Here is a 27,673-nt window from a genome sequence, read left to right as displayed (position 1 = left end):
AAAATGAAATTAAAGTACCATTTATAATAACATCACCACAAAATATTTAGGAATGCATTTAACAAAAGATATACAAGACTTATTCTCTAAAACTACAAAACATTGCTGAGATAAATTTTAAAAGACCCAAATAAATGAAGAAACATACCACATCCATGGATTGAAAGATTCAGTATTGTCAATTCTTTCCAAATTGACCTAAAAATTCAGTACAATCCCAACAGGAATTCCAGAAATTTTCTTAAAGAAAAATTGACAAGCTTAATATAAACTTTATAAGGAAAGGACCTGATAGCCAAAACAATCTTGAAAAAGACTACAGAGCTTAACAACACTTAATTTCAAGTCACTATAAAGCCACAATAATCAAGACAGTGGGATACTGGTATAAGAGACATGTAGATCAACGACATAAATAGATCATTCAGATCCACAGATACCTGGTAAATTGATTTTGACAAAGGCACAAAGGTATTTCAAAGAGTAGGCAAAGATTGCTTGGAACACACAAAAAGCACCAGCCATAAAAAAAGTGATAAACTAGACTTCATGAAAATGAAAAACTTATTTGAAAGACACCATAAGGAAAATGAAAAGGCAAGCTAAAGACTAAGAACAGACATAATACATATATCTGAAAGAGTCTGTATCCAGAATATATACATAGTTCTTACAATTCAATAATAAAACAAAACCTAATTTTTTTAATGAACAAAAATATTTGTACAGATAGTTCACAAAATATGTGAATGGCCAGTAAGTATATTAAAAGAAGTTCAATGTCTTTGATCAGAAAAATGCAAATCAAAACCACAATGAGATATCAAAATACATCCAATAGATGGCTAAAATTAAAAACACTGACAATACCAAGCTTTGGAAAGAATACTGTACAACTGGAATTCGCATAAATTACTGGTAGTAGTGTAGGCATTTGTACAAGTAGAAATAGGTTCACAAAAAGACTTGTAATTTCATGCTTATAGCAGCTTTATTCATAAAATTTCTCAAATGGAAACAATTCAAACATTCATCAACAGGTGAATAATCAAACTGTAAGACAGGCATATGACAGAATACTACTAGGCAATAAAAAGGCACAAGTTACGGATGCATGAAACAACATGAGTGAATCTCCAAAACAAAGAAATAATGCATGCTGAGGTTGCCTTTCTGAAGAAATTCCCCTAATTCTTCGAGATCCCCAGGTTCTCAAAGGCACAGCTGGCAATAGGCCCTGAAACAGCTTCTTCTGGACTACCCTCCTAGTCTTGCTAGATTTCCTCAATCTTTGGCATTTCTTCTTTTCTTCCATGGTCTTCATTCACTGCTGTTCTTCTTGCCTATCTTCAATTATTTTATATTATTATGAGGACAACATAGGTTCTTCCATCTTGAAACTTTAGTTCTTTGCCTGGCTGAGCCAACACATTTCCTGAGCAGGATTCTGTGCACACTGATAGTTCCAAGGTGCAACAATCTCCAAAACATTTGAGGAGTATATTAGTCCATTCTCATGCTACTCTAAAGGACTGCCCAAGACTGGGTAATTTATAAAGGAAAGAAGTTTAATTGATTCACAGTTCCACATGGCTGGGAATACCTCAGACAACTTACAATCATGGCCGAAGGGGAAACAAACACATCCTTCTTCATATGATGGCAGGAAGAAGTGCCAAAAGAGGGGAAAAGCCCCTTATGAAACCATCAAGTCTTGTGAGAACTATCACAAGAACAGCAGCATGGGGGTAACCACTCCTATGATTTAATTAACTCCCATTGGGTCCCTCTCATAACACATGGGGATTAGAGGAACTACAATTCAAGATGGTATTTGAGTCAGGGCTCAGCCAAACCGTATCAAGGAGGGACTCTGCAAATGAGGCACAAACTCCTCAGTTTATGACTTCCTAATCTAGCAGATGCTCCTCAAAACCTTATCAGGTTGTTTCAATGGATAAGTGCTGGCTAAATGCTTGTTGAAAAAATTAAAAACATGTTTGGGCTACTGTCACAAGAATGAACAATGATTTATTTGGAAAATAGGTGTTGGTGTGGCCACCACACCTCTGAGGGAACAGCCAGAGGAGAGGCTCCAGGAGCATCCTGAAGATGCCAGAGCAGGCTCACATGGCACCTGCAGGGTGGCTGGCTGGGGGCAGTTCGGAGGTCACCTCAGTCACTCCCTCTTCAGGGAAGTTCACTATCCTCTGCTCATGAGGGTGCCGCTGTCCTGGAGCTTTCTTCCTTGATACAAGCCATGGTAGCTACTTCTGGCCCTGCATAGTGACTTGTGCCAGCAAAGGGGACAGTGAACAGGGGCCAGGTCACAAGAATTGTGACCTTTAGGGACCACAGGGCCAGGCTGTCATTCTCAAAACCATGAAATTCAATGGCAAACACACCAGCAAATTATAATGCCAACAAAGACTTCTATGTACATGCAAATCTATTAATCAATAAGTGGCTAAGTCATTAAACTACAGCTTTCCCATCATGCTCACCATCCATCCTTTGGGGAAACAAAAATGCTCACAACTAACCATGGTGTTCACTCAATTTACTAGCTTAAAAAAAAAGTAGCACAGCATCACAAGTGAGAAGTGTTCTAGGAAGTGTTCTTCAACAATATCCTTAAGCATAGGTATGAGGAAAATTATATTGGCCTTGTATAAGGAATGAATGATTGGGAACAAAGAAAAGAGTATACTGCATTCAAATGATTAGTCTGAAAATGATGTTGCTAGGGAAGGCTATAATCAAGAAAAGTACTTCTGCAAGTTGGAGCAGACTATACTTTCTGAACACAAGAAAAATGCCCATATTTTTGCCGTGACATTCTTAGACACCCACTAAGAATGAGGGAAAGTAAGGTACCATCTACGTATATATCATACTGTAGTGAAAACAATCACAGGTCACAGCACTAGCGAAGTCTGGGTTCAGGTTCATTAAGGTCTCTAGGGATCACTAACGGACAATCAGAATTGAAATTTAATACTATATCAGGGAATCCAAGGGTGATTATCATACTTGACCCAAATGGCTCACACTAATGACTCAGATTAGTACTGGAGGGTAACTGTTTTGTTTACAATTAGCAGCTTATTATCTTGAAGTCAGTCTCACAAACACAAACACATTGACTTTACAAACTCTTTAAATAAAAGGTTCCATATCCTGATCTTAAAGTATGCTGTAATAGTCCACAGTGAAAAGAAAATAATTCTGAGGAAAAAGATCTCCCCATGATAAACTGAAGAAAACTAAAAGCATTTATATAAAAGTAACAATAAAAAAGGAGTTTAAAAAGCAAGCTTCCACTTTATTAAAAAGCAAAAATCAACTCATGTAAAATACTTTAACTCATGAAAAATAGAATCAAACATGACTTTAAAAAAATCAGAACCGTAATATGTGCATTAAGTCTTTTAAATAGTTTAACTACTTTACTATTAAGCACTTAGTTTTTCTCAGAAAGCTGTTGCAAACCCAAGTACTGTTCTGACTATAGAAATCAATAATTCTTGAGCAGAATAAAGATGTAACTTCCTTAAATGACATTCATCTTAATATTACCATCTTAAATTCTGCTTCATTACCAAAAACAGTGTTTTCAAGAACTGGATTTTTCTAAATCCATTTTTATTTTTACAACAACTTTACTATTTGACTATATTCATTGTAGAAAAATGTGAAGACACAGAAAGAGTCAAAGAAAATAAAAACTATCCCAGTATCCCTCCCCCAAATACAATAACAAGGTTTTATATATATTTCTTTTGAGGGTTTTTTTTGTATATATATATATATATATATATACAGCATTTTAAAGCAAAACTAGTACTATAAAATGCTACCATATCCATTTTTTCATTTCATATATAGAGCAACCATATCTTTTTAGGATAGTAAAATATTCAAAAAGGATTTTCAGTTGGCTGATTCACAATCTAATTATAACTAAGACATAATTTATCTCCAGTTGCTTGGTATTCAGATTGTTTTAATTATTTGCTTTTATCACTATCGTTATTAAACACGCTTCTTTATACATAATTGTTTGTATCTCTGATACGGTTTTAAAGAGAAATTCCTAGATGTAGAGTTCCCAGCACAAAGTATGCCAGTATTTTTAAGCCTTTTGATGCATTTTACCAAATTGCTTTCTAGAAATAATGTACCAATTTACAGTCGCATCACTAAATAACCAAAAAGTCCCATTTCTTCCTCATATTCTTTGGCAGGATAGGAAAATAGAGATTACCCTCTACCCTTCATTGTTGCGAATTTAAGAGCGGGGAGAAGAAAATGGTGTGTTTTTTGTTTTGTTTTTCCTAAAATGTAAAATTTTTTTCCCATGTTTACTGGTCATTTGCTTTTCTTCTGTATTTTGAAGTTGTCCAAGTCATTTAGGAGTCTCTAATACACATAATGTCTTGTCTTTCCCATATTTTTTTCAAGTTAAGCAGGAATTCCCAAAAGGACTGAAGTTAGAATGTCTTCTTTTCTCCTGGGCAGTCATGCTACTTTAATGTCTTGGTAATAAAACAGAAAACTGGGCCATATTCTGAAAGGAAGAAAGGAGGCAGTGATATTCACATGTGGGTGTAATTACGGAGATGTTTGTTTAAAAAATGGATTTTCATTTTATAGATCAAAGTGAGGACTCAGGAAAAACACACTTTAAATTTAAACTCTCCAGATAATTTTCAAGTTCACTAACCAGATGGGAGATGTTACGTACTCTCAACTCTCGGTTCCTCACCTCCCTTTTCTGTAAAGTGTGGTCAATAATGCTTATTTCAGAGCATTGTTCTGATAATCACTTATTCCCATATCAGCCCCCAGCCTGATTATTGTTTATGCAACCTCCATCCCTTATCCCACTGCAAGAAGGGAAATTTTTATGTGTTTGTACCTCCAAACATCATAGGAGCACCATCACAAGTCTTTAAGTAACTTTGCAAACTAGACCTTGACATATAGTGGGTGCTTAGTGTTTCTGAAATGAGTTAGTGAGTGATGAACGATAAACATTTCAGTGCTTAGAGGACTAAAAATACTACCCCAAAATAAGGGATTATTAGTATGGTGTTCCTTAATGCTACAGAATGAAGGCCAACATTCTCAGTTTTGACTAGAGCAGGAATTCTTCATTTTCTCTCTTTATGTCATATACATGTATCATATCCCCCTTTGAGAATCTGATGAAAACTACATAAACTAACCCTCTTTAAAAATGCATATAAATAAAACCATACAATTTTACACACAATTTCAGAAGCTCCAAGAAAAGAGAAAACTGATTTCTAACCTTCAAGCATTTTTATTTAAAAATGACGCTTAAACAGTAAATTTATTACTTGAGAAATTAACTTCAAGCTTGAAAGACTATGGTCAAAGTGGGGTCAGTTGGGAGACTTAAAAAAATAAATGTCTGTAACATTTTGCTAGTAACAGTACAAATATAAGTCACATTTCTAGCAAACCAACATGCACTTTTTATGCAAGCTCCAACTGTGCCATCTGACTGCACTCAGACTTTATTTTTTCCCTTTTTATTCTAATAATAAGGGTTTCCTATATCCTATTATGATAAACACTTCATGGGAAAAATGAATAAATGATATCATTTATTCATTAAATAACAACATTTAGCTCCTAGGTTTCAGTGTTGAAACCAATAGATTTGTTTCTTAGCAGAGAAGATACAAAGTCCAGCATTCCTATTAGTCCTAATTGCTGAGAGACACCTTATTTACAGTGGTGTGCTTGATCCTGTTCACATCAGCTTACAAGAGCTCACTGTGTATATCAATTCTCAAAACATCAGTGGTTTCACATTAGTAGTGTGAAATAGGCCATACTGGAGCACTTGTACCACGTAAATCAGCAAACACTACAAATCAAGACTCTGCCATGTCCAGTCATTATCAGTCACTTACCACCATACAATGTCCTCATTACACTAAAACTGTGGCTCTCATTCCAGAGCTCCTAGGCAGTAATTCAGGTAGGGAGGGCTTACATCAACCTTTCAAATCCTCTCTCCACCACTGCCAGAAGACCCAAAACTACAGGTGTATTCTACGAGACTTCAAGGTATGAAGTCTCTTTGGATAGTAGGAGAATGCAGTATCTGATCAGTATGAGGCAAGTCTTTACTTATGTGGTTAAGAGTCACAAAGTGCCCAAAGACAAATCCTGCAACACCGAGGGATTTGTATTAATTCTTTCTAAAATAGCTTTCCAACATCTAGTATTAATTCCCAGAATATAATTTAAACTGATTGAAAAACAGTCCGTTTAAATTATATTCTGGGAATTAACACTAGAGTTGGAAAGCTATCCACCTGCAACCATCCCATGCTTATCATTAAGTACTGTTTTAGTGTGATGCAAGTTTAACCTTAAGCAGATATTTTCTGGCACCATTTTGGTACTACTGTCAAGAGTTTTGGCTTTAAAGAATTGCCACAAATTTAAATGGATCTGCCAAAGAGAAAATAGCTTTGTCAACAATGTAAGCAATATGCAGAAAAAGCACTATCAATCTTCTGAAGACTTTGGGATACATTACAGAGCAGGAGAATGTGAAGAACCTGGTATACTAGATAATATAACTCTCTCAACCCCAGCTTTCAATAGTCTTGCATTTCCAGCCAGAAAATATGACTACTCAATTTCACAAGTGGTTGGTATGATGGCAAATGTCACAAAAACTTTTTGAAAACATCTAAGCTGGCATAAAATACATGAGGACCAAAGGTGAAATGCGAATAAGAAAAGAAGGCAATGGAGGGTCTATGGACAGGCCTGCTTGCACATGGCTGACACTTACCTTCAGGCTATGGAGGGTTTCTGACCATTCCATGGACCCTATCTGAGGTATGGTAGTGAGCAGTAAACTTTTGGCTTTATTAGCATTTTCTTTCAGAGTCTTTAAGACCCGGTCCACCGAAACCTAGAGAAATAACAGCACCGGAGGTTACTTACAAAATTCCACTGCTTGTCATAAAACATCTTCCTGAGTTCCAGCCTGGCTATGGTCTAAATGTTTGTGTCCCCCTCAAATTCATCTGTGGAAACCTAATCCTCAATGTAGGGTATTTGGAAGTTCAGCACTTGGGAGGCAATTAGGTTATGAAGGCAGAGTCCTCATGAATAGGATTAGTGACCTTACAAAAGAGGCCCCAGTGCCATTCTTCGAGGGGCCCTTCCACCTTGTGAGGTTCCAGTGAGAAGATGGCTGTCTCTGAGAAAGCAGGCTCTCACTGGACACCAAATGTGCCTGTCCCTTTATCTTGGACTTTCCAACATCCAGAAATGTGAAAAATAAGCTTCTGTTATTCAGAAGCCACCCATGCTATCGTATTTTGTTACAACAGTCCAGACAGACTAAGAAAAACCTGACTTGTGAAGTCTGTTTATTCTACGTTTAATCCTCTGAGTTTAAGCTCTGCATTTATCAAGATGGTCTTAGTCCTAGCAGGGAGGTCCTAGAGAAACTCAGTGACATGTCTGAAAAGCACTGATGAATTTGTATATGATTTGGATCTGTGTCCTCACCAAATCTCACGTTGAACTGTTGGAGGTGGGGCCTGGTGGGAGGTGGCTGGATCACCAGGTTAGATTTCTCATGAATAGTTTAACAGCATCCTCAGGTGCTGTTCTACTGATAGTGAGTTCTTGTGAGATCTGATTGTTTAAAAGTGTATAGCACCTCTCCTCACATTCTCTTGCTCCTGCTCCCACCACGTGAGATGCCTCACTCTCCTTTTGCCTTCCACCATGATTGGAAGTTTCCTGAGGCCTCCCCTGAAGCTGAGCAGATGCCAGCATCACACTTCTTGTACAGCCTGTAGAATCATAAGCCAATTAAACCTCTTTTCTTTATAAATTAGCTAGTTTCAGGTATTTCTCCATAGCAACGTGATAACAGACTAATACAGATTTCAATATGGTATCTGAGAAAATATCTCAGATGAATAATGGGTTAGTATGGTCTAGAAAGATGTGGCTGTTCTCTTCATGTCCACAGTCAAATGGATTACAGTGTTAAAACTATTGCTACAATGAATAACCAAACAGAATTGTTTCTCCTTAGAAAACTATTCCAGCTAATAAAGAAAAATATAGAGTTAAAATACCACCATTTTTATGGCTCCCAGTGAGTTAATGGATTGGCTGCTAACATCACAAACAGAACTAAACAAACAAAATCTCAAATAAACCACTCATTATGTGCTTCCTGATGGAAAAATAAAATGCTACCTTAAGATACCTAAATCTGATCGAATCTCTAAATCTAGCTACCATTTACAGACAATACAGAGGATAAAGAAACCTATTAAACTACTCTAAGGAGATGATTTCCGCAATTTAGACTATGGGAAACTCAACAGGACAAATGACTGGGCTCCTTCACAAAAAGTTTGCATCCAACAAAATACTTTAAGGCATTTAACTAGAAATTTAAATTTTGGCTGGGTATATTAAAGAATTATTACTGAAGAATGAAAATGATAATTTGGTCATGTTAGATACCTCCTGAAGTGTTTATGGATAAAATTACTGATGGAAGTAATAATTGTATTGGTTTTAAGTTAATATAATGGTTGAAGCTAGATGTTGAATTCATGGACATTTGTATTATTGGCTACTTTTGTATATGACTAAAATAGCTTCCTAAGAAAAAGTTGAAGAAAGTGAATATAAAATTACCATCAGAGATAGAGTACTTGACATGCCTTACTATGCTTTGAAGAAATCCAACATTCAGGGCCATAATGATTACACCTTTCTATTTCCTTAAGTATAGTCCAGATCCTGCCCAAAAACACCAAGATGTGTTTAGGAAAAAATGATGAACACTGTAGCAGAGGGGCATTCACACTACTAGGGGAACACAAAGCAGTGACAGGCTGGGTGTCTGCCAGGTACATGTAAATGATATGTTTTAAGCTGAGTATTTGAATGCAGAGACATGAAGCAACCAAGAAATTTGCCTTGTATTTACTCATTTCTTTATATGTTTTTCCTGTGAGTGATTATTTCTGTATAGACACTGACGTCCCTTCTCTTTGTTCCAGCTGTTGGGCTCCACCCAAAATGTCCTTCCTACTGACCTTCCCATAATAAACCCTCTGTTCAAGGTGCAGCTCAAATGCTACCTCTCAGGCCCCCACTCCATCAGAGCCACCATCTGTTAATCACCCTCCTATGAGCCAGCACTATACTAGTTGTTTCACATATATCATTTGGTTTAATTCTTCCAGTAATCCTTCAAGGTCAGAATAATAATGACTAAACAACTTCCACTTCTCACCCAGAACCCTGGCTTCATTCTGCAGAAGAGTAAACAACTGAAATAACTCGCCCAGTGTGACAAGTAAATGGAGCAACTGGAATCTGAAGACGGCTTTATAGAACTCAAACCCTTCTTGCCATGCCAGGCTGCACATCTGCACAAAGCACAATGACACACACGATTGGCTGAAATAATGCCATCTTTATCTGTGCCTTCCTTGTGGTATTTAACACTATCTTCAAGCCTTACCATTTATAGAGCTTAGTTTCTCTGCTTTTCAACAAAGTAGCTCCAGCTGACTGTTTCTCCAACCTCATTTGGCTACTAAAGGAAATCACTGCTGGTTCTACAAAGGAGGGGACATATGTTATTAGACTGAGCAGAAAGTCACAGGCAGGAAGCAAACTGCTCTCAGGGTGTGGCAGGGGCTGGAATTTCCTACTAATTGGAAGCAGCTTCTTGACATCATAAGGCTGAGTTGTTCCTTAGGTTACCAAAGCTGCCAAATAAGATATTATGTTGTGACTTAATGTAAGAATTGGCAAATCTCTTACAGAAAAGGCATCCCAGTACTAAGCAGTTTATTACACTGAGGAATCATCATAAGGAACTCACAAAAAAACAAAGAACCTGTGTTCATCTACGACCCAAAACACTGTACACATGGATGGACAGGTGGCAGGAAGATCTAACCCAGTTTTATGTAAAATTAGATCATAAAACAACTTCTAAAATGGTGGTAAAGGCCTCTTTGGAGATGTCACTTACCCTAAATGCAGTTAGAAAGGTCACCCCTAATTTTTTTCCTTACTTCAAAAGTGACTGCAGTTTTGTCCTTTTCTTTATCTTAAAATGAGATAAATGACAGGACAAATGTTCTTTAAGTAACACAAGGAATACAAAGAGAAGGAGGTGAAAATCAGATTGTGATAAAAGGCATTTCATTAAAATTCAACGTATGGATTGTAAGGGATTCTGATTTGATCAAATGGTTAAAAATTATGAGACTGAAGGAAAAATCAATAGTCTAAATATTTGATTATATTAAGAAATTAATATCACTATTTTTGTACAATGATGGTATGGTTATAATTTAATTTTTAAAAAGACCCTTTAGGAAAAGATTAACTTCAAGATGAGGGCCAGGGAGACAGAAATAGGTAGGGACATACGTATGACATAAGACTGGCCATGGCCAATTGTGGAACCTGGGTGATGGGTACCTGGAATTCATTATACTCCACCCTGTACTTATGTAGATGTTTAAACATTTCCACAAGGAAAGTATTTGTTTTGGAAGCTGACCTCATTTTTCCAGTGTCCTCAAATTCCAGCTGGATCCTACTGCCTTCGCTGCCTGAACCCCTAACTGACCTTCCATTTGAAACCCTTAACACAGTCTATATGGCCTGGCTCTGCCGTATTGCATCCCTCCTCTCTCTCCCTTCTCCCATCTCTTTCCTTTCCACTCTACTCAATCATGCCCTTTTTGCCCATCACACTTAAAACAGGAAGGCTTCTCATACTACAAATATTTGGTCTGGCCAACTCAATAGATACCCTTTTACCTCACCATTCTATTTCTTTATAACCATTAGCTTTCTTATATTGGTTTACTTGACTTCTGTCTCCCATAACAGAACACTGGCTCCTTAAGGACTTGTCTGTTTGCTGTCACATTTCTTTTTCTTTCTTTTTTTTTTTTTTAGATGGAGTTTCGCTCTTCTCACCCAGGCTGGAATGCAATGGCGTGATCTCGGCTCACCGTAACTTCTGCCTCCTAGGTTCAGGCAATTCTCCTGCCTCAGCCTCCTGAGTAGCTGGGATTACAGGCATGCGCCACCATGCCCAGCTAATTTTTTGTATTTTTAGTAGAGACAGGGTTTCACCATGTTGAGCAGGATGGTCTCGATCTCTTGACCTCGTGATCCACCCGCCTTGGCCTCCCAAAGTGCTGGGATTACAGGCGTGAGCCACCGCGCCTGGCCTGCTGTCACATTTCTATGCTGAACATAGGATCCAGCCGTGGTAGGTTAAATAGATGGGTGTAATCATACAACCCTCTCACCAGGAAAGGGTTTTTGAAAACAAAAACCAGTGGCATATCAGAAGAAATTGGCAATCAAAATATACCTATATCCTTAAGATAAGGCCCAAGTCTCAGGATGATTCCCAACACATCTACATGCCTACAATGTAATACTCACTGTTGATTCTTAGGTAAAAGCATCTCTTTCTTTCCTATGATCTTTGTTCTTACCTTCCAATAGGACCTATAGAAAATATTGACAACTTCCAAACCTTGTAGAAAGGCACTTTCAGAAACTAGTGTAAAAGAAATAAACAGTTAAGACACCCTCTTATTGGCACCCAGAAACCCACACCATATGTGCTCAGAAGGGAATTCTACTTACTGCTTCCTCATGCTCCTTCCAGCAGTCATAATCTGTCGCCATGGCGATACTTGCATAACAAATTCCAGCCTCCTTAGCAAGAACCACCTCTGGAACTGTAGTCATGTTGATAACATCTGCCCCCCAGGTGCGGAGCATGAAGCTTTCTGCCCGGGAGCTAAAACGAGGTCCCTCAATTGTGACCATTGTCCCCTTTGAGTGGCACCGGAGTCCTAGCTTCTTAGCAGTCTCTATAAGAACCTATAAAAGAAAAACCAGAAACTTCAAAACATACAAGTACATGTACAACTTAAGGCTGCATTTTCCTCCAATGTTTAACAAGTTAATTTCTTAAAGATGATCTGTCAGTATAATAAATGCCTAGTATCTGCCAGGCTCTCAGAAAAAAACCTAGAAGACCACAGAAGGGTGTTTTCTGGACCCTTTCTCATTTACATAATCCTCTGTTCCCCTAGCCATTTGCACATAGAAACTAATAGCTACACAAGCAAGCACTGAGCTCTTTCTACTCACCAGGCATTTGTCTATATGCTTTAATCTCATTTGCTTCTTAACAACTTTAAGAGACTAAGCTGGCTTGAGAATACAGACTTGAGTCTTAGCCTTAGCCTTAGCCTTGCAGGCTAAGCTAAGGTGTCTGTCGTCGCTTATCTTCTCAAACAGGTGTGTTGAGTTCTATTTCCAGGCTTCTGCTAAGTTAATTCTCATTACTTTTAAAACTACAGAATTTGAAGACTTTTAAAAGAGCTTTTTCTGGTTAGAAAGTGATTTCTCTTTTGCCTACTGCCTTTCCACAGAGTTGTGCCAATATTCTTCTGTTCAGGGACAAACATCTTGTAATTCCTTTAGTGGCAAGGGTAGGCATGGATTTTTAGAAACATCATTAAAAAGTTTGATCATTTTCTCCAGTGTTTTATTTAATACTGTACATCTGATCTTCAAGTTGACTTCACTTTTTCTTAGCTCATGCTTCAATGTACACTTTTAATTTAAAAAAGTCTTTTCAACTTAGCTGTTAAGTTACTGAAGCACTGTTAAAAAATAATCTAATCTCTGTATGCCTTAGTTTTCTCAAGTATAAACTGAGAATAGTGGTAATGCATAACTCAAACTTATGAGGAATAGTAAATGAACTAAGGTATATATCAGCATAGAAGCATGCCACATATGCTGTAAACACTGTATGCACAAATGGTAAGCTGGTCTTCTAACGATTATTAATACTGGCAGCTTCTACACATAGTTGGCTAAGGTTACAGGGATACTATATAAATAAAGTAAAGTGACTCAAAGTAAAAGTCTCCAATCTAGGTAAAGTCTTACCTGCACATGTGTTCATCACATAAACAAATTAACCTATTTCCTTTAAAAAATAACTTACACTGTGCCTCTCTGCAATGGAAAACAGAATTTTAACAAGAGCCTTACAACTCAAAATTTAGCAAGCTATGGACAATGAACAGTTGACGCTACATCATGTTTATCTTACAAATGTTGAAAACAAAATTTTGCTTAACTAACACATTTTCCTAAAAAATGTATGTTATAAATGCAAAAGCCTAAATCTCTACCTCCTCTTTTTTCCCCAAAATTAAGACATACCAAGCCCACTCCTGCTAGTTCAATAATGTCTTTAAAGATCTTGAATAACTGAGCTGTATGTCTTAGCTAAAGTTCAGAGTGCTTCTAGAAATGAATGGCCCTTGATAATTAAATCCTCACCACCACTCTGGCACTTTGGGAGATAGGAATCATGCTTGTGAGGAAGAAGAAATGGAGGCTATGAATATGTGTTGGCCGCTTGAACTAGCATGTTGCACTCCCTCAAGAATAGCTAACATTATCTTAAGGTAGCAAAAATACCAAATACAGGGTCAAGGTCCAGGTCTGGGGTTAAAATGATTTCATTTTCTTATTTCATGTAAGTACTGTGAACTACTAGACAGATGTGATATTGAAACTACCACAACCCTCACCAAGGAGCCAGCAATATTAGATCACCAGACTAAATAGATTTAATGTCAGGACTTTCATGAGTTTCAGATTAACTCCTAAAATGAATAGAAGTAACACTGCTTTTGGAACACATATTTGTACATGGTGCAAAACTTAAATAATAAAACCACTGTCCCTTCCCAAGGGAAACCACTATTACTAGGCTTTTTTTCATTTCAATAGTTTTTGGGGAGCAGGTGTTTATTGTGATATGTGTAAGCTCTTTAGCGTGATTTCTGATATTTTGATGCAGTTGTCACCCAGGACCCTCCTCTCTTACTTCCCCCTGAGGCCCCAAAGTCCATTATATTGCCTTTGTATATAGTCCAATCTTATGCCTTTGCATCTCCATAGCTTAGCTCCCACATACAAATGGGAACGTTTGGTTTGTCATTCCTGAGCTACTTCACTGAGAATAATGGTCTCCAACTCCATCTAGGTGGCTGCAGTGCCATTATTTTTTTTCCCTTTTTATGGCTGAGAGTATTCCATTATATTAGTCAAGTACCATTGGATCTGCTGGGTCATATGGCCCAAATGGCACAGCAGTTTGCACAGCAGCCTGGAAATACTGCAGAGCCTTCTCCTGTTCTGGACTCCATTCAAAACTGGCAGCCTATTGGGTCACTTGACAGGAGGGCTAAAGTAACACACCCAAATGAGAAATGTGTTGCCTCTGAAATCCCAACAGGACCAACAGGCATTGTGCCTCTTTCTTGGTGGCAGGAGGGGCCAAATGCAGCAACTTATCCTTCACCTTAGAAGGAATATCTCAACAGGCCCCACAACACCACTGGATCCCCTAAAAATGTAGAAGGTCCCTGAATTTTAGTCAGATTTATTTCCCATCCTCTGGCACACCAATTTCTTGCCAATAAGTCCATTGTGTTTGCTACTTCTTGCTCACTGGATCCAATCAGCATACTGTCATCAATGTAATGGACCAGTATAATAGCCTGCAGAAGCACAAAGCGATCAAGGTCTCTCTGAATAAGATTATGACACAAAGCTAGAGAGTTGATATACCCTTGAGGTAGGACAGTAAAGGTATATTGCTGGCCCTGCCAGCTGAAGGCAAATTGCTTCTCATGAGCCTTATGGAAACAAATGGAGAAAAAAAGATTTGCCAAGTCAATGACTGCATACCAGGTATCAGGAGATGTGTCACTTCGCTCAAGCAATGAACCCACATCTGGTACAACAGCTGCAACTGGAGTCACCACCTGGTTAGGCTTATGATAATCCATGGTCATTTTCCAAGATCCATCTGTCTTCTGTATGACCCAAATGGGAGAGCTAAATGGGGATGTGGTGGGAATCACCATCCTTGTGTATTTCAAGTCCTTGATAGTAGCACTAATCACTGCAATCCCTCCAGGGATGCAATATTGTTTTTGATTTACTACTTTTTTAGGTAGAGCCAGCTCTAATGACTTCCATTTGGCCTTTCCCACCATAATAGTGCTCACTCTACCAGTCAGGGAGCCAATGTGAGGGTTCTGCCAGCTGCTAAGTATGTCTATGCCAGTTATGCATTCTGACATTGGGGAAATGACCAGAGGATGAGTCCGGGTACCCACAGGACCTACTGTAAGTCAGACCTAAGTTAAAACTCCATTAATTAATTACCTGACCTCTATAAGCCCCTACTTTAATTGGAGGACCATAATCACATTTTGTGTTCCTTGGAATCAACGTCAGCTCAGAGCCAGTGTCCAGAAGTCCCTGAAATGTTTGATTATTTCCCTTTCCCCAATGCAGTTGCTCTGGTAAAAGGCTGGAGGTCTCCTTGGGGAAGGATGGGAGAAATATTCACAGCATAAATTGTCACTAATATAGTGGGATCCTTCCTCAAGGGAACCCAGCCCCCACTTCAATCAAGGGGTTCTGGATCTGTAAACTGGCTCAAGTCTAGAAATTGGTTGAGGGGCTGTGATTCTCTATTTTTATAATTCAAATTAGTCTTTTGTCCATTTGACCTAGAAGTTTTCTGCTTGTATAAATTAAGTAGGAATGCAATAGGCTTCCTATCAATTTTACTTCTAGGAATGCTGTGATTAATCAGCCAATGTCAGAGCTTTACATGAGTCAGAATATTCTGAGTGCCATTTTCCTCTACTGCCCATTACAGTAGCTATGCCCACCTTGCCTTTGATGGTTGAGTGCCACCACATGGCCCCTGCCACCTGGGAATCCACTTATTCCCACTGCATTTAAATTTTGTAGTTGAGTGACTGTGGTTCCCAAAGTTAGATCTGACATGCAGCGAAGAGCAATTACAGGGCTCTTCAAAGATGCAGATGCTATCCCCACAAATCTATTTTGCAAGGTATTGGTCAAGGGTATATCTTCTGGACCCTCCCAGCAGGGGTGAGTAGGTCTAAAGTGATAAATCCATTCCACCATCCCAATTTCTATAAGCCTTTGGATACCTTCCTCTAAATTAAGCCAAGGTAGAACAGATATTTCCAGCTTGTTCACAGTGGGCCATCTTTTAATCCATATTTCAGCTAACCAAGCAAGTAAACTATTTTTTCCAACTCCCAAAGCTGCAACATTAAATGTAGAGTCTGTACTTAGTGGGCCCAAATCAATAAACTCAGCCTGATCCAACTTCATGTTCTTTCCACCATTATCCCACACCCTTAGTATCCATTCCCATGCCTGTTCTCCAGATTTCTCTTTATATAAATTGGAAAATCCAAGTGGTTCTGAGTGTAGAACACCTCCTTATGTGTAACAATCTCAGCCTCACCTCTAGGGGCCTATGGGGACTTTAGTTATAGGTCTAGAAGCAAATGGGGGTCTTGGGGGTGGCTCCTGGGAAGAATCAACATTATCTTATCTGGCAACTGCCTCAAGGGAGGCCATCACTGTTGCCTCAGGCAGTGCAGGGTGTATCTCCTCAGACAAAGGTGAAAAGGCTGATGATAGCAGCATAGGTCAGGGAGAGGATGTTGCCACTTCTGGGTATGAGAAAGCTATTTCTTCTGGCAAAAAAAGTTCATCAGAGTTTACAAACTCAGTGACCCCAGCTTCATCAGGGTCCCCACACACATCCCAATTCCAAGTTGCAGGGTATCATTTGTTTTCAATCAACTCTCAGTTTAACAGTAGACATATGGCGAGGCTGTGCATGTACCTTTCATTGCAGGTCAGCCACTCACTTGATAGTCTGTTTTCCCACAATTTCAGCTCTTTCTCTAGAGGAGATAAGACTCTCATTCAGCGCAATGTTAGCATATTTGAAGTTCAGTATCTGCTTCTGAACCTGGGAGATGGAATCCCTGAGTTCATTATTTTTCTTCATCACTTTGTCCACTGAACTTAGGAGCAACCAACCAGCTTCACTGTGTTCCCTGGTTCTCCACATATGGTCAAAGGTATTATGTAGATTCCTTGCCTCTCACGAATGATGAATCAGGAGTATCAAATGCATTTATTTTGCGTAACTCTCTAAACAGTTCAAGTCAAGGACTATCAGTGTTCTCCATACTATTAGAAGTAGAGGCCTTAGCATCTTTGGGTCTAATCATATTAAGCAGCCAACTCCAGAACCCCCCAAACCAACAAAAGAACTCCATCCTTAATATTCTGTTCCTTTAGAACCACTCCTGGTACCAAAATCTGTATTAGAGTTCTGTGGAGGGACAGAACTAGTGGAACAGATATATAAAGGGGAGTTTATTAAATATTAACTCACATGATCACAAGGTCCCACAATACGCCATCTGCAGGCTGAGGAGCAAAAAGAACCAGTCTGAGTTCCAAAACTGAAGAATGTGGAGTCCAATGTTCGAGGGCAGGAAGCATCCAGCACAGGAGAAGGATATAGGCTGTGAGGCTAGGCCAGTCTCTCTTTTCACATTTTTCTGCCTGCTTATATTCTAGCCATGCTGGCAATTGATTAGACTGTGCCCACCCAGATTAATAGTGGGTGTGTCTTTCCCAGCCCATTCACTCAAATGTTAATCTCCTCTGACAACACCCTCACAGACACACCCAGAAATCATACTTTGCATCCTTCAATCAAATCAAGCTGACACTCAATATTAACCATCACACCATAATGTATATATATATACCACATTTTCTTTATCCACTCATTGGTCGATGGGCATTTAGGTTGGGTTCATAGTTTTTACAATTGTAAGTTGTCCTGCTACAAACATGCATGTACAAGTGTCTTTTCCATATGACTTCTTTTCCTCTGGGTAGACCCCCAAGAGTGGGATTGCTGGATCACATGACAGTTCTGTAAAGAATCGCTATACAGTTTTCCATTGTACTACTTTACATTCACACACCAGTAGTGGAAGTGTTCCCTTTTCACCATATCTACACCAACATCTATATATATATTTTTTTAATTAGGGCCATTCTGCAGGACTAAGGTGGTATCTTGCTTATTTTTGTATAATGTAAGAGATGAAGATTCTGTTTCATTTTTCATCTACATCTGGCTTGCCAATTATCACGCATTTGTTAAATAGGGTGTCCATTCCCCACTGCTTTGGCTGTGGGTTTGTCATAGATGACTTTTTTTTTGTCATAGATGACATACCTTGAAGTATGTCTATTTTTTTGCCAATTTTGCTGAGGGTTTTAATTATAACTAGATGCAGGATTGTGTCAAATTCAAAAGCTTTTTCTCTGCCTACTGAGATGACCATATAATTTTTGTTTCAAGTTCTGTTTATATGATACATCACATTTATTGACTTGCCTATGTTAAACCATCCCTTCATCTTTGGTATGAAACCCACTTGATCATGGTGTGTTAGCTTGATAGGCTGCTGAATTTGGTTAACTAGTAATTTGTTGGGTGTTTCTGCATCTATGTATATCATGGATATTGGCCTGTAGTTTTCTTTTTTTGTTATGTTCCTTTCTGCTTTTGGAATTAGGGGGATACTGGCTTCATAGAAAGATTTAGGAAGAATTCCTGCTTTCTCTCTCTTTTGGAAGTTTCAGTAAGATCGGTACCAGTTCTTCTTTGAATGTCTGATAGAATTCAGCTGTGAATCCATCTGGTCTTGGATTTTTTTTGTTGTTGTTGGCAATTTTTTAAAATTACTGTTTCAATCTTGCTGCTTGTTAGTGGTCTGTTTGGGGTTTCCATTTCTTCTGATTTAATCAGGGACAGTTGTATATTTCCAAGAATTTACCCATCTCCTCTAGATTTTCTAGTTTGTATGCATAAAGCCATTCACAGTATCCTTGAACAGTCTTTTGTATTCTGTGGTATTGGTTGTTATCTTCCATTTCATTTCTCATTGAGCTTATTTGGATCTTGTCTCTTATTTTCTTGGTTAATCTCACTGATGGTTTAGCAATTTTATCTTTTCACATAATCAGCTTTTTGTTTCATTTATTTTTTGTATTTTCTTGTTTCAATTTCATTTAGTTCTGTTCTGATCTCTGTTGTTTCTTTTCTTCTGCTAGGTTTGGGTTTGGTTTGTTCTTGTTTTTCTAGTTCCTTGAGGTGTGACCTTAGAGTGTCTATTTGCCCTCTTCTAGACATTTTGATGTAGGCATTTAATGCTATGAACTCTCCCATTAGCACCACTTTTTCTGTATCCCAGAGGTTTTGATAAGTTGTCACTACAATCATTAGCTCAAAGAATATTTTAATTTCCATCTGATTTTATTGTTGACCCAAAGATCATTCAGGAGATTTAATTTCTATGTATTTGTAGTTTTGAGGGTTCCTTTTGGAGTTAATTTCCAATTTTATTCCATTGTGATCTGAGACAGTACTTGATATAATTTTGATTTTCTTAAATTTGTGGAGACTTGTTTGTGGCATATCATATGTTCTATTATGGAGAATGTTCCATGTGCTGATAAAAAAAAATGTACATTCTGCAGTTGATGGGTAGATTGTTCTGTAAATATCTGTTAAGTCCATTTATTGTAGGTTATAGTTTAAATCCATTGTTTCTTTGTTGACTTTCCATCTTGATGACCTGTCCAGTGCCATCAGAGGAATACCAAATCCCCCACTATTATTGTGTTGCTATCTATCTCATTTCTTAGGTCTCTTAGTAATTATTTTATATATTTGGGGGCTCAAGTGTTAAGTGCATATATATTTAGAACTGTGAAACTTTCCTGTTGGGACTACTCCTTTTATCATTACATAATGTCCCTCTTTGCTTTAACTGTTGTTGCTTTAAAGTCTGTTTTTTTCTGATATAAAAATACCTACTCCTACTTGCTTTTGGTTTCCATTTACATGGAATAGCATTTTCTACTCCCTTACCTTATGTGAGTCCATGTGTGCTAGGTGACTCTCTGGAAGACCACAGATGCTTGGTTGGTACCTTTTTATCCATTCTGCCATTGTGCAATTTTTTTTAAGTGGAGCATTTAGGTCATTTACATTCAACATCAGTATTGAAATGTGAGGTACTTTCTAGCCAGAGCAATCAGGCAAGAAAAAGAAATAAAGGGTATTCAAATAGGAAAGGTGGAAGCCAAATTGTCTCTATTTGCAGACGACATGATAGTATACCTAGAAGACCCCATTGCCTCAGCCCAAAAACTCCTGAAACTGATAAACAACTTCAGCAAAGTCTCAGGATATAAAATCAATGTGCAAAAATCACAAGCATTCGTCTACACCAATAACAGACTTAAAGAAAGCCAAATCAAGAGCGAACTGCCATTCGCAATTGCTACAAAAAGAATAAAATACCTTGGAATACAACTCACAAGGAACGTTTAAGAGACCTCTTCAAGGAGAACTACAAACCACTGCTCAACGAAATCAGAGAGGACACAAACAGATGGAGAAACATTCCATGTTCATGGTTAGGAAGAATTAATATCGTGAAAATGGCTATACTGCCCAAACTAATTTACAGAATCAACACTATCCCCATCAAGCTACCATTGACTTTCTTCACAGAACTGGAAAAAACCACCATGAACTTCATATGGAACCAAAAGAGAGCCCGCACAGCCAAGTCAATTCTAAGCAAAAAGAACACAGCGGGGGGCATCACACTACCGGATTTCAAACTATACTACAAGGCTACAGTAATCAAAACAGCATGGTACTGGTACCGAAACAGAGATATAGACCAATGGAACAAAACAGAGGCACCGGAGGCAACACAACATACATACAACTATACAATCTTTGATAAAGCTGACAAAAACAAGCAATGGGGAAAGGATTCCATGTTTAACAAATCGTGTTGGGAAAACTGGCTAGCCGTGTGCAGAAAGCAGAAACTGGACCCCTTCCTGACACCTTACACTAAAATTAACTCCAGATGGATTAAAGACTTAAACATAAGACCTGGCACCATAAAAACCCTAGAAGGAAATCTAGGCAAAACTATCCAGGACATAGGAGTAGGCAAGGACTTCATGAACAAAACACCAAAAGCATTGGCAACAAAAGCCAAAATAGACAAATGAGACCTAATGAAACTCCACAGCTTCTGCACGGCAAAAGAAACAGTCACTAGAGAGGATAGGCAACCAACAGAATGGGAAAAAATTTTCGCAGTCTACCCATCTGACAAAGGGCTGATATCTAGAATTTACAAAGAACTCAAACAGATTTACAGGAAAAAGACAAACAAGCCCATTCAAAAGTGGGCAAAGGATATGAACAGATACTTTATGAAAGAAGACATATATGAGGCCAACAATCATATGAAAAAATGCTCATCGTCACTGGTCATCAGAGAGATGCAAATCAAAACCACATTGAGATACCATCTCACGCCAGTTAGAATGGCGATCATTAAAAAATCTGGAGACAACAGATGCTGGAGAGGATGTGGAGAAAAAGGAACACTTTTACACTGTTGGTGGGAGTGTAAATTAGTTCAACCATTGTGGAAGACAGTGTGGCGATTCCTCAAGGCCTTAGAAATAGAAATTCCATTTGACCCAGCAATCCCATTACTGGGTATATATCCAAAAGACTATAAATCGTTCTACTACAAGGACACATGTACACGAATGTTCATTGCAGCACTGTTTACAATAGCAAAGACCTGGAATCAACCCAAATGCCCATTGATAATAGACTGGATTGGAAAAATGTGGCACATATACACCATGGAATATTATGCAGCAATCAGAAATGATGAGTTTGTGTCGTTTGTAGGGACATGGCTGAATCTGGAGAACATCATCCTCAGCAAACTGACACAAGAACAGAAAATGAAACACCGCATATTCTCACTCATAGGTGGGTGATGAAAAATGAGAACACATGGACACAGAAAGGGGAGTACTAAACACTGGGGTCTATTGGGGGGAAAAGGGGAGGGCCAGTGGGAGGGGGAGGTGGGGAGGGATAGCCTGGGGAGAAATGCCAAATGTGGGTGAAGGGGAGAAGGAAAGCAAAGCACACTGCCATGTGTGTACCTAGGCAACTGTCTTGCATGCTCTGCTCATGTACCCCAAAACCTATAATCCAATAAAAAATTAAAAAAAAAAAAAAAAAAAGAAATGTGAGGTACTTTTTTATTCATCATGTTAGTTTTTGCCTAAATACCTTGTTCTTTTGCCATTGTATTATTGTTTTATAGGTCTGGTGCAATTTATGCTTTAACGATGTTCTATTTTGGTGTATTTTGAGGTTTTGTTTCAAGATTTAGGACTCCTTTAAGCATTTCTTGTAGTGCTGGCTCAGTAGTGGCAAATTCAGCATTTATCGAAAAAGATTCTCTCTCATTTATGAAGCTCAGCTTTACTGGATACAAAATTATTGGCTGAGAATTATTTTGTGTCAAGAGGCTGAAAATGGGAATCCAATCCCTTCTGGCTTCTGGTTTGCTGAGAAGTCTGCTGTTAATATAATAGATTTTCTTTTATAGGTTATCTGATGTTTCTGTCTCACAAGATTCTTTATTTCACCTTGACTTTAGATAGCCTGACTAATATGTGCCTAGGTGATCATCTTTTTGCAATAAATTCCCCAGGTGTTCTTTGAGCTTCTTGTATTTGGATGTCTAGATCTTTAGCAAGGCCAGCGAAGTTTTCCTCAGTTATTCCCTCAAGTAAGTTTTCCAAACTTTTAGATTTCTCCTTTCATAGGAACAGCAATTATTCTTAGGTTTGGCCATTTAACATAATCCCAAATTTCTTCAAGGCTTAATTCATTTTTTAAAGATTATTGTTGTCTGATTCAGTTAATTCAAGAGCCTTGTCTTAAAGCTCTGAAGTTCTTTCTTCTACTTGTTCTAGTCTACTGTTGAAGTTTTCCATTGCATTTTGTATGTCTCTAAGTATGTCTTTCATTTCTAGAAGTTGTGATTGTTTTTTCTTTATACGTATCTCTCTGGAGAAGTTTTCATCCATATCCTATATTGTTTTTTAAAATTTCTTTATGTTGGTTTTCACCTCGAATAGCTTAATAATCAGGCTTATGAATTCTTTACCTGGCAATTCAGAGATTTCGTCTTGGTTTGGATACATTACTAAGGAGCTGGTGTGATCTTTTGGGGGCTTTACAGAACCCTATTTTGTCATATTACCAGAAATGTTTTTCTGGTTGTCATTTTGGTAGACTATTTCACTGGAGAGGTCTGAAACTCAAGGTCTGCTGTTCAGATTCTCTTGTCTCATGGGGTGGTCCCTTGTGGTGCTCTCCCCTTTCCCCTAGGGATGGGGCTTCCTGAGAGCCAGACTGCAGTAATTGTTATTGCTGTTCTGGGTCTAGCCACCATTGGGGGTACCAGGCTCTGGGCTGGTGCTAGGGGACATCTGCAATGAGAACTGCAAAGTGATCCATCTTCGGGTCTCCAAGCTGTGGCTACCAGCACTTGCTCTGGTAGAGATGGCAGGGAAGTGAAGTAAACTCTGCAAGAGTCATTGGTTGTAGATATGTTTAGTGTGCTGGCTCTCTTGAATGCTGCTTATGCTAGCAGTGAAGTTGTCATGTGGACACACTCAGGACCTCTGGTTACCCAGGATGTTGTAGGCAGTGCAATTAGGTCTTGTCTGCTCCTTCCTGGGATCAGGGTTATTCTTTCATGAGTTGCTGTAATGGCCTGAGTACCCAGCCAGGAAGTGGTAATTTCCAGAGAGCACCAGCTGCAGCAGTAGCAAGGGGCTCTAAGCTTGACCTAAGATGCCCAAGGTAACTATTTTGGTTTCTTGGGCAATAGGCAGGGCCATAAAGCTCTAAAGAGTGTCTGTGTTTTGAGTTCAGCAACCAGGGTAGGTAGGGAGTTACCATCAGGTGGTGGCAGGGTTAGGTGGGTCTGGGCTCAGACTCTCTTGGGCAGGTCTTGCTGCATCCACTGTGGGAATTAAGGGATGGGGGTGGTTTGTCAGGCCAATGGGTTTATGTTCCAGAGGGGATCTTGGCTGCTTCTGCTTTATCATATATTTCGCCAGGGTAGTGGGGGATATCCAGCAGCAAGAGGCCTCACCCAGCTACCATGCAGTTGGTGAGGCTAGTCTCATTCCCAGAGTGCACTGCTCAGACCTTGCCCCAGGCTGTGAGCTACCCCACTGAGAAAGCAAGCATGGCTTTTGGACCTCACCCTTTCCTGTTTGCCCACTCCACTGACAGAAGCATCCTCTAGTCCACCCAAGAAAATTTGTGCCCAGTTGAAACCACTAAAATTTCATTCCATCGCCCTGCGATCCCTCTCCAATTCCAATGGCTGCCTTTCCTGAGGGCCATTGTGAGATATAGTCAGGACTGGCTTTCCTGGACTCAAGGTGGAGACTGGGAGTACATCCAAGGCACTTCCTGCTGCTACTTCTACTTTCATATTTCACATAACTCCCTAAATCCATTTCATCTTTAGGTAAGGTTAAATCCATCTCCCAAGATCTGGATTTTTAGATTTCCTCAGTGGGGATGTGTGTTTAGAGGTAGGTTCTCCCCAGCTCACACTTTGGGAACTCAGTTTTTCGCCTGTTTTGCTGAATTTGCAGTGAGGTGCCACTTCTTTCAAAGGATCTTTGAATTCTTTTGGTTTTCCTGGTAAGTTCCTACAGTGGTTCTTGGAGCAAAAGGTCACAGTGTCTCTATATGCTGCTCTGTCTGTCCATCTGGGAGTTGTATGTTAGCCCTGTCTCTTATCTGCCATCTTCCCTATTTCCTGTTACCAGTTTTTTTGTTAACTTTCCAAAGATATTTTATTTGCATACATTTACATATTTACTTCTTTGTATATATACATTTTTAACATAAATGGTAGAATATGGTGCAACCACTGAGTACCTTGCTTGCCACTTGACAATTCATCATGATCGTCCTATTCCATCAGTACATGAAAGATCATGTGGATGTTAAAAGCTAAAATTACCAAGCGGCAGCACCATTTACTCTTCAGGTTTTCAGACAATATTTAAAAATCTCTTTCTGAAGGCTTATTTTTGCCTTTTTCTTAAATTGCCTTCCCCAGCATTCTCTCAGCCTTTATGTAGGGTCCTTTAGCTGAATTAATTTGGCTTCAAGGGAGGCTCACTTGTATTACTGAAAATTATCACCCCAGACCCACATTTGCATGTGCTCTATATAGCTTCTTTGTGCTTCCCCCACCTACTTCTAATACTAGTTCCCCAAATCACTGTATTTTGCCTGATAACTGACCTCAGATTCATACAAGCATGCATATTCTCTCCTTAGACTATTTCTTCCCAAGGTGTCCCCATTTTGAAGTGGACAAGAATTTTATCCATACTTAATTTCCCCAGGATAGCAAATTATGTGGACAGATCTGTGTTTCAGAGGTAAGACCAGTAGCTTTCTGATATATTCTGTGGATAACTATCCAGAAACATGCTATACGTACATATACAAACTTCACCTGGCACTGAAAAAAAAAAAGTAAAAAATGTACTTTCCTAAAGTCAGAGAGAATCAATATGCAGTGATAAATGTGAAATGGCTTCCCCCAGTAGTCGGTTTTAGACGCCAAATTCTCATTTGAGACTTGAAATATTTAACCCATCCCTGTGTGCTCAGTTTAGGTGTCCTTGCTATTAACTACAAGGAAATGGGTTTTCTGTGATTATGTAGGGTAAAACATAAATGCTAAAAGAAATCATCTACACTCTATATGCAGCTGTTAACATTATCTGAATGATTAATATGTTTAGGCATTTATATTCTCTAAGTCAACTTATAAGGCAGATTTTATGAGGCAGTTCATCTCTAACAACACCTCTGATCTTTCGAGTTGCATATGACATTCAAACCTGGGACTGTAAGAGAAGTAGCACATGTGGACCAAGCCACAGACTTCTTAGTCATGGTAGCCATTTTTGTCCCTTGGGAACTAATGCTGTGATTCCACACCTTATACCACCACTGGTCTTTGTGGGGCTATCCCCACAGTTCTGTGATTTGGCTGTAACAGTAGACAGAAGCTGGGTAGTAATGGCCAAACTAAGCAAGAAGGCAACAGTTGCCAATCTGACCATTTTTAGATGATCAGTAATTTAATTCATCAAAGCAGTTACCAGCCATTGGATGTTCCATAACTGAAAGGCATGGTTCAGAGACTTACATTAAGTATTAACTTTCTCATCCCTCACACAGTCTTATAAGGCACATGCTATCATTACCTTCATTTTACAATAAGATAATCGAAATGCACAGATGTCAAATAATTTGTCCTCTTGGATACAGCTACTTTGTTGAAGAGCAGAGATTTGATCCCAAGTAATCTGTCTCCAGACTGTATACTCTTGAGTAATGTGATATTCTATGTTAAATCATTTAAAAGGTATCCAGACAGCAAAATCAAAACTTATTAAAAAGGTTGTAACTTTGAGTGGTTCAGCTCAAAATGAATGAGAGTAACAGGGCATTATTAGCAAGAGGAAATAACTCTTCATAAGACTTTGTATAATATAAAGCAAACTTGGGTGAGGGTATGGGGCCACCTGCTCTGCCAGTTAACCAAATGCCAGATGCCACTCCAAGTCCATACGATTTATGCTGGTACACCTTCTAGAAAGACTACCTACCTCTCTCGTTTTGGGGCAAAACGGCTCGGCCATTGGAATATGGCACACTCCTCTGGCACAAGAATGACTTCCATCATAGAAGGACTGTGGTCTCATAGTGGTCCTAGAAAATTAAGCAAAAAAGGTTTTTGTTGTTTTATTTTAAGGCCATCTTTCCATCTTCCAAGGGCCAGTGAGTCAACTTTATCTAAGTCCATCTTTTCGTCTTTAACGCCAGACTCAATTGCTCTGGATAAGCTGAAGACAGTTTGTTTATAAAAGCTTCAGGGTGATATTCAGCTTTTTTGGCCCTGAGCTGGCAGCCACACACCATACGCACAACAAGAATTAGTGTCTGTGGTCTGGCAGCCGTGGTGCAGTAACCACGTTGGACTGCAGGTACAACTCAACTCTGGGCTCAGAAAGGCAGGTAAAACACTTAAGAAGTCAATACGAAAATGTTTCATCATCAGAGATGTGGAAAACCACATATTGAACATATGCATATCACCATTTACACATTACCCAGATTTCAACAGTTTCTGAAATTTTGTTGAACTTGCTTCCTCTGTTAGCTTTTTCACAGACACAAACCCAAGGCTTTGACTCAGAGCAGATGCAAATTTCCCCAATGTCTTAAAACAATTTTTTAAAACAGTTGTTTTGTTAGTTTCAGAGTCCAAACAAGGGAATTACCTTGCATTTAATTATCATATTTCTAAGAGTAATTCTTGCCTGTATCCCCAACTATATTTTTTAATGCCAGTGAGCCACCGAAATAGCCACTTGTCCTGCTCCATATTTAGGAATCTTTCTGTTTGCTGTCTTAGATTTTTTCTCCCTAGCTGTAATTAATTCTAAAGTATCTTAGTTCAAGTTTTATGACAAAACAGTTCTGAATCCATAAGAGAGGCTAATATTAATCTAGCACCAAGTTACCTAAAAATTTCTTGCTAGAAGTTTTCAGAACAAGCCACTTTCTCTATGCATTCAATTATTCCAAATTTGA

The 27,673-nt window shown here is 38.7% G+C and overlaps 1 protein-coding gene across 4 annotated transcripts in view; it reads right to left on the bottom strand.

The window, feature by feature from the left end:
* MTAP (methylthioadenosine phosphorylase) overlaps positions 1 to 27,673 on the bottom strand; it is an 81,633-nt gene that overhangs the window by 18,134 nt on the left and 35,826 nt on the right. For 2 of the 4 annotated variants that reach the window (XM_054256727.2, XM_002742974.7), the window contains exons 5-8: positions 26,686 to 26,788; positions 11,728 to 11,967; positions 6,845 to 6,967; positions 973 to 4,570 (exon numbers count right to left, since the gene is read on the bottom strand). In XM_054256727.2, coding sequence (XP_054112702.1) covers positions 4,532 to 4,570; positions 6,845 to 6,967; positions 11,728 to 11,967; positions 26,686 to 26,788 — 505 coding nt within the window. In that variant the 3' untranslated portion in view covers positions 973 to 4,531. Of the gene's footprint in view, positions 1 to 972; positions 4,571 to 6,844; positions 6,968 to 11,727; positions 11,968 to 26,685; positions 26,789 to 27,673 lie in introns of those variants that run through there. The other 2 variants (XM_054256725.2, XM_035306696.3) reach the window with 1 other exon arrangement.

The sequence above is a fragment of the Callithrix jacchus genome, chromosome 1 (genome assembly GCF_049354715.1).
Source record: "Callithrix jacchus isolate 240 chromosome 1, calJac240_pri, whole genome shotgun sequence".
NCBI lineage: Eukaryota > Metazoa > Chordata > Mammalia > Primates > Cebidae > Callithrix > Callithrix jacchus.
The sequence above is the reverse complement of the archived record's forward strand: the minus strand, read 5'-3'. Positions and strand labels throughout refer to the sequence as shown.